This window comes from Micrasema longulum, unplaced genomic scaffold (assembly GCF_059751315.1).
Source record: "Micrasema longulum isolate JH-2025_06_02 unplaced genomic scaffold, ASM5975131v1 h1tg000632l, whole genome shotgun sequence".
Lineage (NCBI taxonomy): Eukaryota > Metazoa > Arthropoda > Insecta > Trichoptera > Brachycentridae > Micrasema > Micrasema longulum.
The window spans coordinates 908,781-922,039 of NW_028277828.1; the positions used below are offsets into that span (position 1 = coordinate 908,781).

General features: G+C 30.9%; 1 protein-coding gene across 1 annotated transcript; it reads left to right on the forward strand.

Annotated features, from left to right (window-relative positions):
• Window positions 1–2,324: 2,324 nt before the first annotated feature.
• Window positions 2,325–2,897, forward strand: LOC148280015 (general transcription factor II-I repeat domain-containing protein 2-like). The gene has a single exon (XM_088229077.1). It carries the CDS (start codon window positions 2,325–2,327, stop codon window positions 2,895–2,897), a length of 573 nt encoding a protein of 190 aa, XP_088085203.1.
• Window positions 2,898–13,259: the final 10,362 nt, after the last annotated feature.

Here is a 13,259-nt window from a genome sequence, read left to right on the forward strand (position 1 = left end):
TGCAACATTCACCATTTTTTCCATGTTTAAACATCCACATTTCCTCAACTCTTACATCTGTTGACTTTTGTGAAGTAGAAGAGCTGAAACCTTTATCATGTGGCCAGTCTGCAAGCATTTGGACATACTCAGACATTGTTAAAATTACTTTGTTTTATAAAACAACCCAACCTTTATCGTATGGGTGAGATTAGGCAACGCCTGAAAACAATTTTCCAGTTTTTATACTTCCTCTTATACCAGTTAGTTTAATCACTTATTAAATGGCTATAAACTATGTATCCATAATTTATTTTCATAGTAATCACCCTTAGGTTATATTTTATTTAATAATTTATTAATTAATTACATTATACATACATTTGTTAGGGACAGAGACACAGTTTATAGCGAAACAATCAGGAACGACCCATGTCTGTGAACTTGCTCCGACTCGCTAGAAAATCCGTGTTGAGTCGGGGCACTTGTAATGCATTCATAACCATACATTCACACACATATATACATATATATTCGTACATACATTTTTATATTATATTTTATACATACATATACATATATATTAAGTTTATACACATCATTGATACTTTATACATTATTACATTTATAAATACATATTAAACATTTACCAGTTAGTCCACATTTGATCGCAGAAATCCATTCCCGTTCGAGCAAACCAGTTACTCAAACCAGATTTGAATTTCGAAAATGACTCAGATTCCTTTGTTACCTGATCTAGTAAATTAAAAATTCTTGGACCTACCACAGAGAAATGTCTCTTAGCTAAAGTTGTTATACTTTTTGGTACGTAGGCAATTACTTTTGAGAAATATCAAATCACTATTAAATCACTTTTGTGAGTTCCTTGACATTTCGTGATCAGATCGAAACAGTTTGTAGTAGTTCTATGAAGCCTAACGTTCTGCGTACTGCCAGGGTTTTTGATAATATGCGAGTACTGAGAACTTTTTATAATTCGTTTGTGCGAAGTAGACTCAAGAGTAGCTCGATGATTTCGAAACCGTGGGAGTTGAAGTACTCTCTTATGGTAGATAGGGATCAGAAGAAATTTCTTCGGTTTCTCTACACGAGGGAATGCGGATATTATCCATGGCTTTATCCCACTGAGTTTCTACAGTGTATGCTCGGTTGCAGCAGTTTGAAGACCAGAAGAAATGTGTATTTTACTACGCACTAACCTAACCTAACCTAACCTGCCAATGAAAGGATTTGATCTGAAAGGCTATCTCTATGTTGACCCATATTACTTTGAACATTGACATTTTCCACGTTTCTGAAGAAGTTTTTCGTTACAAAATTTTCTTACTTTTTTAATATATTATTCTCTGGATATTATGTGTTATTTGTTACATACCAAATTTTACGTTTTTTTTTCATTATTTCTATATGTATGAATTAAGATATTCCATTTTGTAATGCACATGTTTTATTTATTTTATTTGATTTTTTTTATTAACATAAGCGGCAAATCTGCCTTTTACAAAAAAATATAATACTAACATATTTGGCTTAGTATTTATTTAAAAAAAAACATAAATTTCCTTTTACCTACGATTTATAAAAAAATTAAACCTAAAAATTTTACAATATATTCAGCAGAAAAGTTAAACAATTTAAGAATAAATGTAAAAAACAAATTAAATAATAAAATATAAAGTAATATAATAAGAAAATTATAAGTACTGTTTCATACAGCTGAACAAAGTTAACGACAAAATGTATATATTATGAAATGCATAAATAAATCAATATTATTACCATTTACCATCTTTGAAAAAGTTCAAATGGTTTGTTCTAGAGCAGGGGTCTCTAAACTTTGAAGCCTTCGGGCCATAATGATTTTTTCAGATTGTTCCAAGGGCCAAACCAGTTTGAATTTTTCTGCCCTTAACTATATTTCTAGACTAAAATAGTCGCAAAGTGCGCGACCAAAGCAAACTTACGCTCTTTTGCATTTCAATTATTATTGTGTATTGTGACACTTAACGATATCTAGTGGCGAGTAGTGGTACTATGTATTGTACTATGTACTATCTATTTTAGCTACCCGCTAACAGGTGGCATTAGTCGTAATTAAATATTTGGAATTACCGCGTTGGTTCGAGAAAGTTCTGGTTCTGGCTAGTGTATTCCGATCACTTCGAAATGGCAGTAATTGCATATAAAAAGGCTAGCGGCGCAACCGCGAGTCAGTCTGCATAGGAAAGGCGAAGGAAGCAAAACTGTCTATTGTGAAATAAAGTAACACCCGTGCATAAAAGTATTTTGATTTGACTTATTGTTTCTATGTGTGATTTGTTAGTATGGAAAAGAAGCAAAAAATTGACAGTGAATGCAGAACGTTCCAAGATAAATGGAACTTTCAGTATTTTGTGATTAAGTCCAGTAATAAGGCGCTATGTTTAATTTGTAATGAAACCATAGCTGTTCTCAAAGAATATAACATTAAACGACACTATGAATCGAAACATCTTCAAAATTACTCCAAGTATACAGGAAGTTTGCGGACGGAAAAATTTGAAGTTTTGAAACGCGGACTCAAATCGCAGCAATCTTTGTTTACCAAAGCGAATACTGAACAAGAGTCTGCAACTCGCGCCAGCTTTTGTGTGGCTCTTGAAATCAGAAAACGTGGCAAACCATTCTTCGATGGAGAAATGATAAAAGAATGCTTGATTGCAGTAGCCGAAGAAATATGCCCCGAAAAGGTAAATTTATTTAAAAGTGTCAGTTTGTCAGCAAACCCTGTAGCTCGGAGGGTGCAAGACATCACAGAAAATAAATCATCTCAACTGTCTGACAAAAATGGACATCATGAGTGGTTTCCTCTAGCATTGGATGAGTCAACGGATGTATCAGATACTGCTCAGGTGTAGATTTTTATTCGCGGAGTAGATAAAAGCAATGAAGTGTATGAAGAACTTCTTGATATTGATAGTACTCAAGGCACGACAACTGGGGTAGATATTTTTAAGGGAGTTGAAAATGCCATTAATAAAAAGAACTTTCGATGGAAAAATTTGAAATCTATTACAACTGATGGAGGCAAAAATATGTGTGGTAAAAATAAAAGAGTGGTTGCACTTGTGTCAAAGGCTGGAGAAAATGATGGTGGTTCAAAACCATTAGTCTTACATTGTATCATTCATCAACAGTCCTTGTGCGGAAAATGTTTGGATATGTCTGAAGTTCTAAAACCAGTCATATCAGTTGTTAACTTCATCAGATCCACTGGGCTGAATCACCGACAATTCCGCAAGTTTATTCAAGAGATTGGAAAAAATGACTTACCATATTATACTGCCATACGCTGGCTTAGTTGCGGAAAAGTCTTTAAGCGCTTTTTTGAACTTCGAGCAGAGATCAAAATTTTGTTTAATGAGAAGCAGCGCCTTTTTGCCGATTTAGAAAATAGTGAATGGATGTGGAAGTTAGCATTCTATGTCGATTTGACAAATCATATGAACAAACTGAATTTGAGATTGCAAGGAGAAAATCAGCTTCTTTCTGATTTATACACCAATATCAAATCCTTCAGGCAGAAAATAATACTATTTCAATCGCAATTACGTAAAAAATGTTTCACACATTTTAAAACATGTGAAATATTTAGCCACACTACAGAGACTGAATTTCCCGTCGATTTTGCAATCGAAACTTCGAGTGCTTTGAAACTAAATTTTGATACTCGTTTCTCAGATTTTGATGTCATTGCGAATGAAATTAATCTTTTTCAAAATCCTTTTGATTCTGACATTGAAACCCTGGCTCCGGAAGTCCAAATGGAAATTTTTGATTTACAGTGCAGTGATATGATTAAGAACAAATATCAAAATTCATCTTTGCTGGAATTTTATAAGAGTCTTCCACTGGAACAATTTGATAATTTGCATAAATTTGCTCGTGGGTTGTTTTCTGTTTTTGGTACTAAGTAGTAAGTACTAGTGTGAGAAAACGTTTTCCAAGATGAAGTACACAAAGAATGTTTACAGATCTCAATTAACCGATGAGAATCTTAAATCTCTTTTGATAATTGGTACAAGTAAAATTGATCCACAACTACAAACTATTGTCGGTGGAAAATCACAATTACATAAATCTCATTGATGTTTTTGTTTTACTGTGATTAGTGGGATTTATTTCAATTATTTGTTAGTTATTAATATGCCTAAACTTAGATACTTAAGTTAGGTTTTCTGCGTCATCATTTCTGTCGTTTAGTTTTACCTTGCAAGTAAATAAAACCGAGTAATTATCATTCTGTGTTTTCTTCTTCAACTTATCACAGCAATAGTAACAACAATAAATCATTGGCTGTCGCGGGCCAGATTGATGACAATAAATCATTGGCTGTCGCAGGCCAGATTGATGACACTGGCGGGCCGGATTTGGCCCGCGGGCCGTAGTTTGGAGATCCTTGTTCTAGAGGAACAATACCCTACACAATATATATAAGATACGTGGGAATAACTATTGTTGAGTTTATGAAGTCTGTTCAATACGGCGTTACAAGTATACACTGTCCGTGAATCGTTGCTACAAAACAGTGGCACCTCTCTATTTATTCTTCCAGGCACCCTGAAGTTGATGAGAGATAACAGTTCAAGGCTATCCTATATTGAATTTAAAATTAAAAGTAGCTAAAAAAAAAAGATTAATTTTTAGAAAAAAAAGAAAAATATCGAAAATATTATCTTTACATATTGGTATAAAAGTAGAAACAACAAGCGCATTTTTAAATATAAAGACAGAAATGCATTTTACAGAAAAAAGCAAAAAATAAAAATGAATTAAGAAGAGTAAGAAAAACAAAAAATAATCATCATTACATATTACTAGAAAATATATGAGGATCAGGGGCGAACCGTGTATAGAAGCGATTATGCGAAGCTTACTATTATATTTGACTAACCATAATAATGTTTTACTGTAACTTTATGTACAGAAAAACAAATAAATAATTACCATTTATTTTAAATCTTTTCCACCGTTTATATTTTCATCCTTATATAAATATAAACATTAATAAAGCGCGCCCAGCGCCTGTGGTGAGCCAAGAAACTAACCAATTATTCCAGCTTATTTTTTCATACAAATAAGTATACTATATTTTGAATATCTTAACCCCACTGCGGGTTTTTTCTCCTAGATTAAACTTGCAGATTACACAAATTATTTGAAGATTCTTGATTTGAAAAACAGTATTTCAAACATTATTTCTTAAGGTCTATTTTTCTTTGAGATGGTACTTTTGACATAAGACCATAATTACTTTCATGCGTCATATTGCAGGACATAATATGACGTTTGACGCAGCCGTTTTTAGCACTAATTATTTTTAGACCAATTCGCCAGTTGAAATTTCAATTAAATATCTAATATCGACTGAAAGCATAGTGCTATTTTTTAATGAGTTTTGTATTAAAGTAATGGATAATATATCTATATAATATAATATATCACGAAGTTACGTCGTTTGAGTTGATTTCATGTATGAGAATTATTGTATCACACAGAACAACAGAAAAATATCAGTTTATAGTATATTTAACTTCCCTTATATTATGTACCTTCTATGTAGGTACAAATATATGATATTTTTTTATAGATTACCTGTAAATAAAATCACCATTTGCTACTGATGGGGATGCATAATAATAAAATACTTATCTATTAATATTACATTTGTAATAACCAAAAACATTGTTTTAAATATAAACAGACTTACTGCCGTCTTTTAAAGCAGTCTATTTGCTATGTATTTCAGTCTGCCCAGGATATTTCTCCATAAAGCTTGTAACATTCCAAGATGGAATCTGCTGACAGTGCCTTCATTGCACAACAGTCGACATGAAATTGGGCGATTCCCGCGTTAATGTTTTCCTTTTCCTTTAGTGAAAATAAACGACTTGGCGTTGTATCCTGAAACGTTTTAACGCGCGGACAAACCTACTACAAACGTGTAAAGGGAAAGATACTCTTTTCCAGAAATAAAAATATATGAGCATAGTGGAGTGAGTTATTACTTCTCTTGCATCAGCACTTTTTTGGTACATGTAGGATGTAGGTACGTTGCGTAGAAAAATAACTATCTAGGATTTAGACCACGTAGGGGTAATTTATTAACTTGTTAATGTTGTTAGATAGATAAAAACTATATTCATTGGATTTGAAAAAAACCCTGGTATGGTAAATTGATTTAAAGAATTATCATAAATATTACAAAATTAAATTCAACAAGTCTAAGCAATAATAAGAATTATGATTTTTATTAAATTACCCGATAGACGTTGTCCTGTATGAACGTTGACTTGCCTGCTATTACCTTGGAATAAGATTTTTCATTGAAAATTCGAAAATTCAAAAAAATGAAAAATTATTAATATTCAAATATTGAATTTAAGTAGGTAGATACCTAGGAACTTGTTTATGGTTGAATTCTAAAACAAAAGTAATTCATATTCAAATGTAAAATTATTTTTACAAATGTCAAACTCAGCTCTTTTCACCAACAAGGGTGCACTTTATTCATAAATGCAATTTGAAAAATTGTACTAAATCTCAGTTAATAATGTTATATCAAAAATCCTGTAAAAATAAATTATGAGTAATGTAAGGAAATATTCTGATTGGGATCCATAAAAAGTTAATGTTGTTTGTAAACATTCCAAAACAAACTTTTTTTCAAACACAGAAAAAAACATTCTTCCATTTTTTTGTATAATACGCATTCTAGTCGAATGCAACCCTGGTAGGTCAATGAAAAAAGATTTATACTTCTAACTTTTTTATTACATATTCGATTGAAAATTTTAATATCTACGAACACGCAAAGTGCAAAGATCTACATTTCGCAGAAAACTGCACGTAAATCAGTAAAGTCGTTTAAGAAGGGTTCAGTGATATCACATGTACAGAATAATTATATATATAAAGATTGAATCGAATTAAAATTATTTTTTATCCAAAGAAATTTAAATTTTGTAGAAACAGTTTTATATACAGGAATTTTATGTAAGCAAATATATTATTATGAAGGCAGTTTCCAAATTTTATAAAATTCAATAATATTTTGAGTTTGTCCAAATGCAACAGCATATGGTTATCTTTTTTTCTTTTCATGGTTATGTCATACTCTATATATATATATATATATATACATATATATATATATAAAATAAACCTATAAATTATTAAAAACGGAAAGACCCACGCTCAGAGGTTTAAGTCTTTGTGGGCATTTTATCCAAACTACGGTATAGCTTAATTTTAAGGTGGATTTTTTAAAGTGTATTTTTAAAATTAAAAATCTATGTAAATATATGTACGAAAAAATAAACAAATAAAAAAAATGACAAGTCATAAGCCCTGTGGATGCCTAGACTTCTATATTCCCTTCTCGAAAATGTTCTTCATCTCTGTTGTATTATGTTAATATTAACAGCTCCCTAGGGGGCTGAATTCAGTCCTTGTCTACAAAAATTTGGACAAACTCAAAACATTGTTCTTAAATCTACCTGGTCCAAGAAGAAGAATATAAATTGAAAAATATTTTCAGGCGTTGCCTAGTATGAAGGTGAAATAATTCAATCACATGAATCTCACCCGCAACAATAAAGGTTTCAGCTCTTTTACATCACGTCAACGGGCGGAAGAATTGAAGGAATATAGATGTTCAAATATAGGCAGAATGGTGAATGTTACACAGTGTGTAAAGTGGCTACATAAACCGTTAAATGGCCAATGACAGGTCATGAGCCCCGTGGGTTTCTAGACTTCTACGTTACATTTTCTAATATGTTCTTCATCTCTGTTGTAATTTGTTTATATAAAGTTAAAATATAGCATCGAAATCTGACTAAAAAAATAGAATAGAAGAACTGGAAAAAGTGATTGGTAAATAACGTTTTGAATACTGTAAAGTCCTTTTTAGAGCAAGTTTCCGCAGTATAGAGAACTTTTAAATTAATTTATACAAAAAAATCATTTCGTTAAAGTAAAAATAATAAAAAAATATCGGATGCACAAAGTCTTTATGTTTGAGATAAAAGTTTTTTTTTCTTTTAAAATAAAAACGTATTGTTGATAATAATAAAAAATGTCCCTTTCATTAAAAATGCAATTTATTTTTGGGTTTACATTCTGAATGTTTTAATAATATATATATATATATATTATATATATATATGTAAAGGAATACAATATATTTAAGAAAAAAGTAAAAAATTACATCTATATTTTGTCTTTATGTAACTTTGATTGAAAACATCGTTTATATCTTTTTTGTAGTTTATTTATGTTATTCTAAAAATATAATTGATTAAAATAAAATAATCTATTGTAAGACGTCACTCCCCACTATGTACACAAGAATTATTTATTTCTTTTACGTAATGGGAAACGTTAATGTAAATATATGTATTTGATTAATGTAAAAAATTGTATTTAGTTGTAATACTGTATTTTTATTTGTTATTAATAAAAAAAAAATAAAAAAAATATCGAGTCGAGTTGGAATCTTGTAGTAGAGTTGCGCATTTTGGGTAAGATTTAAAATGTTCACATTTTCAACAAAAACTAACCATTAAAATATGTCATATTAAAGTAACGCAAATGTTTGCGTATACGAGTATATAATACCATTCTATTTTCATGACACAGTTTTTTCGGTCGTAAATCTTATTTTAAATTATCTTTACGCAATCGTAATTGTAAGATTGCGTAAAGCTAAACAATGAATACTTCAAAAAATTTCTAAAGGGTTTGAAAATAAACCGAGGGTTAAAATAACAAAAAACTAAAAGATAAAGGAGAAAATACTCGTAAAACAATCAATTCGCTTTTTTGCTATCGAGTAAAGGCTTCGAAGGAAAATGCAAATTCCAAATCTAAGGATTGTGATTTTAACTCGTTTTACACGGCTCTTACGGATTACGGCAGGTCCTTCAATTTACATAAAAGACCTACAGAAAATAATTCCGAGATCGAATAAATGTTGAATGTTGATAGAAAAAGGTACCTTTATTTTATCTAGAATTAACGTTTCTATGGTCAATAAATTATTTATCCCTATTTTACGAATCTTTTGATCTTTTTTTTAGAGAACCTGCCTGTTGAAACATTGAGATCTAACAGATTCTAATAAGATATAAAAGGATATACGTTCAACCTAGAGAAAAATAACACTCAAATATAAAATTATACTAATTATTGTATGTGGCCCTATGATTTTTTCCTGCATTAGTTAACAAAAAATGAGTATTAATGGTAATCTATTGTTATTGTTATTATTATATTATAGGAATCGCTCCACCCAACATCAGGAGAAACGTGGCAGCGGACTCAGAGAGACACAAACAGACCCATGACCCTAGACACCCCCTTTGCGATCATCGAATGGCTCCTCCGAGACTGGAAACGAAAAGGAGTTTTCTCAAAGTCACAACTGACTCGAAGACCGCGCACAATTTGGACTTCTCTACGTGGAAAGTTCTAAATAGACTAAGGGTAGGGGTGTCTAGGTGCAAATACAATCAACGGAGGTGGGGTTTTCTGGAGGGAGATGACATGAACTGTGATTGTGGAGAGGTGCAGGAAGAACCTCATCTGCTGCGGCGTCCACAAATGCGATTTGAGGAAGGCCACTGACAGGGAGATATATATAGATAAGTATTGTTATTACTAACCATGTCTTTAATCTAATTTTGCTTTGCTATAATTCCTAGATAGCAATTTTGTTTCAAGATTCATTTACTTATTTTCAAATAACAACTTTTTAATCCATATATTTTTTTCCCTTAAATTTCCCTGGGTGATATATTATCCACCTAACAAGTGCACTAGATTTAAGAAGACGTAACAATAACTCCTTATTTGTAATAAAATACGCGTATTCAAACTTTATATAATATTGCATAAAAAATTGTTGATTTTTTTTCTGCGTTCTGTAAAAAAGATAATTGAAAGTGAACATAGATTGCCCTAAAATGTCACGTGTCATAAATTTTCGTATTTCACATGCATATATCAACAAGACATAATTTTATGTTTCAATAAATTAATTAATTAAATCAATACAATGATTAACATATTACAACAGAGATGAAGAACATTAAGGAGGAGGTAATATAGAAGTCTAGGCATCTACAGGGCTTATCTGGTTTAAGTGGCCACTTTACACTCTGTACTGTAACATTCACCATTCTGCCTATATTTGAACATCTTTATTTCTTCAATTCTTTCATTGTTGATAAATCCACCTGGTCCATGAAGAAGTATAGAAATTGAAAAAATAACATTTTCAGGCGTTGCTTAGTGTGCAGGTGAAATAATTTAATTAGATGAATCTCACCCACGTAAATAAAGGTTTCAGCTCTTTAACTCCACAAACATCAACAGATGAAAGAATTGAAGGAATATAGATGTTCAAATATGGGCAGAATGGTGAATGTTACACAGTGTGTAAAGTGGCCACTTAAACCAGCCATTGACAGGTCATAAGCCCTGTAGATGCCTAGACTTCCATATTACCTTTTCTTAAATGTTCTTCATCTCTGTTGTAATATGTTAATATAAACAGCTCCCCAGGGAGTTGAATTCAGTCCATGTCTACAAACATTTGGACTAACTCAAAATATTGTCAATACGATAATGATTTAAATTTATTTCATACCCGATGATAAAGTCCTGTGTCTTGGAAAATAATACATGTTTGAGGATTAAATGAGTAATTTTATTTTCCATGATTTAAAAGCCGTAAGGGCGTTTATACATAAATATTATGAAAAAAAAAAAGGGGGGGAAAAGTAGGTATATTTTATTAAGCCTGGGTATTCCGTATTGTAATTCATTACTGTACTTAGATATTTTGGCCTTTCGTGGTGCCACAAATATATTTTCCAGTAAACTCGCTAGAACTATTTAAGCTCAATGACAGATAGTTTTAATTAATGTTAATTTATCCGAATCAATGCAATAAGACGAGAATATAACTGTTACGTGTAAAAACTAATGAAAAGAGTCACGCCATTAATTTGTACTCGTAAAGCTCCGTAGTTAGGTTAATTTGAGTAAACTTGAGTCGAGCAAAGCTTTTTCGTGCATGCGAGCTTTACATCATGAAAATTTTGTCTTTCCTTCGAATCAGAAAAAAAGCTGAAGTGAAATTTGTTAATATCTTGAATAAATCGTAGCGACAGGGAATGACAAAACAACTACAGGGCTGAAATGTGAGTTGAAAAAGTTATTAAGTAAAGCATTTTCGGGTGACATTTTTTGAGGAAACTGAATTTGAATTACAGTAAGTAAAAATGGTTAGTTTTGACAACTTTTCTTTAAATTATATAAAATAATGATTGAATGTGAAAACTGAACGTTTAAAATATTTTTGATATTCGCAAGTTATATACACGGTTATAAAAAATTGATTTGCGAAAATGGTGCAATATCAAATTCTAACAAATTAAAAACAATTATGGAAGTTTAAGATTTTAATTACGGTGCCAAAATAAGTAAATAATTAGTGGCAAAAAAGTGCATATAATTTACTTTTAATAAAAAAATAATCGAATAAGTACTAATATGTTGATATTTATACATAAATTTTTTCACGATAAATTACCAAAATATTTTAAGGATAAAGTTGTCTTAAACAAAAATTGTCATGAATATGCTACTAGACAAAAGGATAAAATAAGACTACCATTATTGAAAAGAGCTGAGTCGCAAAATTGTTTGATGGATAAGGGTTTAAAAATGTATGATGAGATGCCTGAATGTATGAAGAATGAAAAGTGTCTGAAAGAATTTAAAAATAAATGTATAAGTTACTGTAAGGAAATGTAAATATATATAGATGATGTAAATGTACATAATAGTTTATATTAGTTTTAGTATAAGCTAACTTAAGAAATAAATAAAAAAAAATAAAAAAATAGTTTAAATTAGTAAACTAACACAATTTAACAATGTGAAATTGCGAGGAAATATTCCTAGCAACTTTACTAGGTATACAAATACTTGTTCCTTATCTGCTTACATAAATATGAATAAAAATAAAATTTTACAATAAAAATTAAGGAAATAATGAAATAAAAAACAAACGAATTAACAAAACTAGTAATTAAAATTACAAAAATAAAAAAAACTTAAAGAAAAACACACGCAACTCAAAAATCGAGATGGCTAACAATCTTAATTTATAAAAAATAGGTCTCATCATCATCATTCCACGTCCGCTCCCTAGTTGGAGCATATAGTGTCCACGAAGATCCTCCAGGCATCTCTGTCCGCTGCCAGCTCGTGTGCATCCTCCTAAATCAGGTTCACGTCCCGTAGTTCTTACATGAACTTCCGACAAACAGTAAGCAGTGAACCTCTAGGACATCGAGAACCTGATATCTTGAAAAGTAAGCAAGCGTGGTTAAGGCTCTCAGAAGGCAACCGCAGTACATAGCTCAACTAATAGTGTCGCCTCCGCTTGATGGCAGTTGTCACCGAAGTTTGCTGCGCCCGTTCTTTTATTACTTCATTCCTTACAAAGTCAAACCACCGCACACCCAAAATTCTTCTAACATATCTATTCTCGAAGATTCTATATCAAATATAGTTTTAAAGGAGAATTACATATTTAAAAAAAAGGAAAAGAAAAAAGTTAGAAAACAAAAAAAAAAATATTCACCAAGGCAGTATTAAAAATTACTAGCCGTTTTTGCCATGCACGTTATTAAAATTGTTATTGTTTCAATTTTAAAAAATAAGTATAATATAAAAAGATAAATGTTTTTACTAATCCGGCTCTGCATCCATTAATGACACCAGTCAGATTAAGAAAAATTCTGGTTTACGAATGTAGTCGAATTTTATTTTCATGCATACATTTACTAAAATTCTGACTTTTTTATTCATTAAAAGTGCCCAATTCGACTAATTGCTTCCATTTTTTAACATCAAATTTTACTTGAGCCCTTCAAAAATAATTTATCAATTAATTATGTTTAATAATACATGAAAAAGTCATAAATTTACATACGACCTTCGGAACATATTTATTATACCCTTATCCGCACTCCGTGATGCACACGTTACTGGATTGTTACATCAAAAGCAGCGTATGTCAAATTTACCTTACATGAAAATAAGATGGTCATTCTAACGCTTCAACTACCAGTGCAGGGACAGCGAAAAATTTCAGTGTAAGATTACATTTTCAACAAATGTTGCACGATGACCTTACAGGG

Excerpts from the sequence above, each read along its gene's own strand:
- LOC148280015 (XM_088229077.1), top strand. The coding sequence starts at position 2,325 with ATGGAAAAGAAGCAAAAAATTGACAGTGAATGCAGAACGTTCCAAGAT.